The 6,000-nt window shown below is 44.0% G+C and overlaps 1 protein-coding gene across 1 annotated transcript in view; it reads right to left on the reverse strand.

Annotated features, from left to right (window-relative positions):
• Positions 1–6,000, reverse strand: part of LOC107373536 (uncharacterized) — a 76,718-nt gene that overhangs the window by 26,727 nt on the left and 43,991 nt on the right. Inside the window, exons 25-28 of the mRNA XM_070543754.1 lie at positions 5,996–6,000; positions 5,829–5,897; positions 5,645–5,750; positions 1–5,504 (exon numbers count right to left, since the gene is read on the reverse strand). The exon at positions 1–5,504 is cut by the window's left edge and continues 26,727 nt beyond it; the exon at positions 5,996–6,000 is cut by the window's right edge and continues 86 nt beyond it. Of these exons, the coding sequence (XP_070399855.1) occupies positions 1–5,504; positions 5,645–5,750; positions 5,829–5,897; positions 5,996–6,000 (5,684 nt within the window). The remainder of the gene's footprint in view (positions 5,505–5,644; positions 5,751–5,828; positions 5,898–5,995) is intronic.

Here is a 6,000-nt window from a genome sequence, read left to right on the forward strand (position 1 = left end):
CTTGTCATGATGTTTGTGTCTGTGCTGTTTGTGTCTGTGCTGCTTTTGTCTGTGCTGTTGGTCATGGTCTTGGTCATGGTCATGGTCATGTTCATTATCATGGTCATGATCTTGATCATGGTCCTTGTCACGTTGTTTGCGTCTGTGCTGTTCGTCATGGTCTTGGTCTTTGTCATGGTCGTGGTCTTGATCATGTTCCTCGTCATGATGTTTGTGTCTGTGCTGTTTGTGTCTGTGCTGCTTGTCTCTGTGCTGTTGGTCATGGTCTTGGTCATGGTCATGGTCATGATCTTGATCATGGTCCTTGTCACGATGTTTTTTTCTGTGCTGCTTTTGTCTGTGCTGTTGGTCATGGTCTTGTTCATGGTCATGGTCATGATCTTTATCATGGTCCTTGTCACGATGTTTTTTTCTGTGCTGCTTGTGTCTGTGCTGTGTGTCATGGTCTTGGTCTTGTTTGTGGTCATGGTCGTGGTCTTGATCATGGTCCTTGTCATGATGTTTGTGTCTGTGCTGTTGGTTATGGTCATGGTCATGTTCGTGGTCATGGTCGTGATCTTGATCATGGTCCTTGATCACGATCATGGTCACACGATGTTTGTGGCTCTGCTGTTGATTATGGTCGTGATCTTGATCATGGTCCTTGTCATGATGATTGTGTCTGTGCTGTTGGTCATGGTCTTGGTCTTTATCATGGTCATGGTCGCTGTCTTGATTGTGGTCCTTGTCATGATGTTTGTGTCTGTGCTGCTTGTGTCTGTGCTGTTGGTCATGGTGTTGGTCTTGTTTGTGGTCATGGTCGTGGTCTTGATCATGGTCCTTGTCATGATGTTTGTGTCTGTGCTCCTTTTGTCTGTGCTGTTGGTCATGGTCTTGGTCATGGTCATGGTCATGTTCGTGGTCATGGTGGTGATCTTGATCATGGTCCTTGTCATGATGTTTGTTGCACTGCTTTTGGTCATGGTCATGTTCATGATCATGGTCGTGATCTTGATCATGGTCCTTGATCACGATCATGTTCACACGATGTTTGTGGCTCTGCTGTTGATTATGGTCGTGATCTTGATCATGGTCCTTGTCATGATGATTGTGTCTGTGCTGTTGGTCATGGTCTTGGTCTTTATCATGGTCATGGTCGCTGTCTTGATTGTGGTCCTTGTCATGATGTTTGTGTCTGTGCTGTTGGTCATGGTCTTGGTCATGGTCATGTTCATGATTATGGTCAGGATCTTGATCATGGTCCTTGTCATGATGTTTGCGTCTGTGCTGTTGATCATGGTCTTGGTCTTCTTTGTGGTCGTGGTCTTGGTCATGGTCATTTTCGTGATCATCGTTGTGATCTTGATCATGGTCCTTGTCATGATGTTTGTGTCTGTGCTGCTTGTGTCTGTGCTGTTGGTCATGGTCATTTTTGTGATGATGGTTGTCATCTTGATCATGGTCCTTGTCATGATGTTTGTGTCTGTGCTGTTTGTGTTTGTGCTGCTTGTGTCTGTGCTGTTGGTCATGGTCATTTTTGTGATCATGGTCGTGATCTTGATCATGGTCCTTGTCATGATGTTTGTGTCTATGCTCTTGGTCATGGTCATGTTCGTGGTCATGGTCGTGGTCTTGATCATGGTCCTTGTCATGATGTTTGTGTCTGTGCTGTTTGTGTCTGTGCTGCTTGTGTCTGTGCTGTTGGTCATGGTCCTTGTCATGGTCATGGTGGTGATCTTGATCATGGTCCTTGTCATGATGTATGTTGCACTGCTTTTGGTCATGGTCATGTTCGTGATCATGGTTGTGATCTTGATCATGGTCCTTGATCACGATCATGGTCACATGATGTTTGTGAGTCTGCTGTTGATTATGGTCGTGATCTTGATCATGGTCCTTGTCATGATGTTTGTGTCTGTGCTGTTGGTCATGGTGTTGGTCTTTATCATGGTCATGTTCGTGGTCTTGATTGTGGTCCTTGTCATGATGTTTGTGTCTGTGCTGTTGGCCATGGTCCTGGTCATGGTCATGTTCGTGATCATGGTCGTGATCTTGATCATGGTCCTTGGCATGATGATTGCGTCTGTGCTGTTTTTGTCTGTGCTGTTTGTGTCTGTGCTGTTGGTCATGGTCTTGGTCATTGTCATGTTTGTGATCATGTTCGTGATCTTGATCATGGTCTTTGTCATGTTGTTTGTGTCTGTGCTGTTCATCATGGTCTTGGTCTTGTTCGTGGTCTTGGTCATGGTGTTGATCATGGTCCTTGTCATGATGTGTGTGTCTGTGCTGTTGGTCATGGTCTTGGTCATGGTCATGGTCTTGATCATGGTCCTTGTCATGATGTTTGTGTCTGTGCTGTTGGTCATGGTCTTGGTCTTTAACATGGTCATGGTCTTGATCGTGGTCCTTGTCATGATGTTTGTGTCTGTGCTGTTTGTGTCTGTGCTGCTTGTGTCTGTGCTGTTGGTCATGGTCTTGGTCATGGTCATGTTCGTGATCATAGTCGTGATCTTTATCATGGTCCTTGTCATGATGTTTGTGTCTGTGCTGTTGGTCATGGTCTTGGTCTTGTTCGTGGTCATGGTCGTGGACTTGATCACGGTCCTTGTCATGATGTTTGTGTCTGTGCTGTTGGTCATGGTCTTGGTCTTGTTCGTGGTCATGGTCGTGGACTTGATCATGGTCCTTGTCATGATGTTTGTGTCTGTGCTGTTTGTGTGTGTGCCGATGGTCATGGTCTCTGTCATGGTCATGTTCGTGATCATGTTCGTGATCTTGATCATGGTCCTTGTCATGGTGTTTGTGTCTGTGCTGTTTGTGTCTGTGCGTCTTGTGTCTGTGCTGATGGTCATGGTCTCTGTCATGATCGTGGTCATGCTCATGATCATGGTCTTGATCTTGATTATGGTCCTTGTCATGTTGTTTGTGTCTGTGCTGCTTGTGTCTGTGTTGTTGGTCATGGTCTTGGTCATGGTCCTGTTTGTGATCATGGTCGTGATCTTGATCATGGTCCTTGTCATGATGTTTGTTGCTCTGCTTTTTGTCTTGGTCATGTTCGTGATCATGGTCGTGATCTTTATCGTGGTCCTTGTCATGATGTTTGTGTCTGTGCTGTTGGTCATGGTCTTTGTCTTGTTTGTGGTCATGGTCGTGGTCTTTATCATGGTCCTTGTCATGATGTTTGCGTCTGTGCTGTTTGTGCCGTTGCTGTTGGTCATGGACTTGGTCATCGTCATGGTCATGTTCGTGATCTTGATTATGGTCCTTGTCATGATGTTTGTGTCTGTTCTTTATGTCATGGTCTTGGTCTTTATCATGGTCATGGTCATGGGCTTGATCACGCTCCTCGTCATGATCTTTGTGTCTGTGCTGTTGGTCATGGTCATCTTTTTGATCATTGTCATGGTCGTGACCATGATCATGGTCCATGTCATGATGTTTGTTTTTCTGCTGTTGGTGATGGTCTTGGTCTTGATCATGGTCGTGATTTTGATCATGGTCCTTGTCGTGATGTTTGTGTTTGTGCTGCTTGTGTCTGTGTTGTTGATCATGGTCTTTTTTTTGATCATGGTCCTTGTCATGATGTTTGTGTCTGTGCTGTTGGTCATGGTCTTTGTCTTGTTCGTGGTCATGGTCGTGGTCTTGATCATGGTCCTTGTCATGATGTTTGTTGATCTGCTTTTTGTCTTGGTCATGTTCGTGATCATGGTCGTGATCTTTATCGTGGTCCTTGTCATGATGTTTGCGTCTGTGCTGTTTGTGTCGTTGCTGTTGGCCATGGTCTTTGTCTTGTTCGTGGTCCTGGTCGTGATCTTTATCGTGGTCCTTGTCATGATGTTTGTGTCTGCGCTGTTGGTCATGGTCTTTGTCTTGTTCGTGGTCATGGTCGTGGTCTTGATCATGGTCCTTGTCATGATGTTTGCGTCTGTGCTGTTTGTGTCGTTGCTGTTGGTCATGGTCTTTGTCTTGTTCGTGGTCCTGGTCGTGATCTTTATCGTGGTCCTTGTCATGATGTTTGTGTCTGTGCTGTTGGTGATGGTCTTGTTCTTGATCATGATCATGGTCGTGATTTTGATCATGGTCCTTGTCGTGATGTTTGTGTTTGTGCTGCTTGTGTCTGTGCTGCTTGTGTCTGTGTTGTTGATCATGGTCGTGATCTTGATCATGGTCCTTGTCATGATGTTTGTGGCTGTGCTGTTGGTCATGGTGATGTTCGTGGTCATGGTCATGATCACTATCTTGCGCATGATGTTTGTGATGTTTATGGCTGTGCTGTTTGTCATGGTCTTTATTGTGGTCATGGTCGTGGTCTTTATCATGGTCCTTGTCATGATGTTTGTGTCTGTGCTGTTTGTGTCTGTGTTGTTGGTCATGATCTTGGCCATGGTCATGGTCGTGATTTTGATCATGGTCCTTGTCGTGATGTTTGTGTTTGTGCTGCTTGTGTCTGTGCTGCTTGTGTCTGTGTTGTTGATCATGGTCGTGATCTTGATCATGGTCCTGGTCATGATGTTTGTGGCTGTGCTGTTGGTCATGGTGATGTTCGTGGTCATGGTCATGATCACTATCTTGCGCATGATGTTTGTGATGTTTATGGCTGTGCTGTTTGTCATGGTCTTTATTGTGGTCATGGCCGTGGTCTTTATCATGGTCCTTGTCATGATGTTTGTGTCTGTGTTGTTGGTCATGATCTTGGCCATGGTCATGGTCATGGTCGCTGTCTTGATCAGTGTCCTTGTCATGATGTTTGTGGCTGTGCTGTTGGTCATGGTGATTTTCGTGGTCATGGTCATGATCACTATCTTGCGCATGATGTTTGTGATGTTTATGGCTGTGCTGTTTGTCATGGTCTTTATTGTAGTCATGGTCGTGGTCTTTATCATGGTCCTTGTCATGATGTTTGTGTCTGTGCTGGTGATCATGGTCATGTTCATGGTCTTGATCGTGGTCCTTTTCATGTTGGCTGTGATATTTGTGGCCGTGCTGGTGGTCATTGTCATGTTCATCATCATCATCTTGATCATAATCATGATTACTGTCTATGTCATGATGGCTGTGATGCTTGTGGTAGTTGTCATGCTCCTTGTCTTTGTTATGGTTTTCAAGGCCATGTCGCTGTTCATTGTGATGATCCAGGTGCTCTTGGTTGTCATTGCGGCCATGGCGGTCATCATTATCAGAGCCGTTTTGATCATGTTGCCATTGATTGTTCTGCTTGCTGTCATGCCCACTATCATGATGGTCTTGATGGTGGTCAGTGTCATGTTGGTCATTGTAGTTATCATCATGATGAAGCTTATGGTTTTTATGGTGCTGGCGGTGTTTATAGAGATTAGGGAGCTTAAGACGAAAGTGATGGCTCTTGCGGTTGTTGCGTTTTTTATTACGGTGGTGACCAAAACGATGAAATAATCTTTTATTAAATTTTAAAATATTTTGGGCAATTGAGTCCGTTTTTTTGGTACCATGATCTTCTTTGGTGACTTTTGAAGCATATGCTAGGTATTCTGAAATACTCTGATCACCTGAATGACAAAAAAAAAAAAAATAAAATAAAATAATGAAAAGTTACAGAAGTGTCCAATACATGAAATCATAATTTGTTCACTGTTTCTTTATGTTATGAAATGATGAACAGCAGTGTGTGCTTTGTGTTGAAGTTTACTTGGGTTGTAGTAATCATAGATGATGACGGTAGATGGTTTTAGGTGTAGCACCACATGCTCCAGTACCAGTTGTAACTCATGGAACACAGGAATGTCCTTGTGTAACTGAACAGAAAATATTCTTTTTTTAATAAAACACGTGATATAAATGTAGAAATCACCATTGGTGAGTGTTTCCCTTACCTCCCATAAGTATAGAATAACATGCCCATTTTTGTATTCAACATTTTTCACTAGCACACCACTCTTAAGCTGTGAGGAGAGACACTCATCATAAACATGACCTCTCATGAAAGCAGGCTGATTTTTGTATCATTTCCATTCAAGCCAAAGTTGCTGTATTTACTCACATTCC

The sequence above is a fragment of the Nothobranchius furzeri genome, chromosome 13 (assembly GCF_043380555.1).
Source record: "Nothobranchius furzeri strain GRZ-AD chromosome 13, NfurGRZ-RIMD1, whole genome shotgun sequence".
NCBI classification, from domain to species: Eukaryota; Metazoa; Chordata; class Actinopteri; order Cyprinodontiformes; family Nothobranchiidae; genus Nothobranchius; species Nothobranchius furzeri.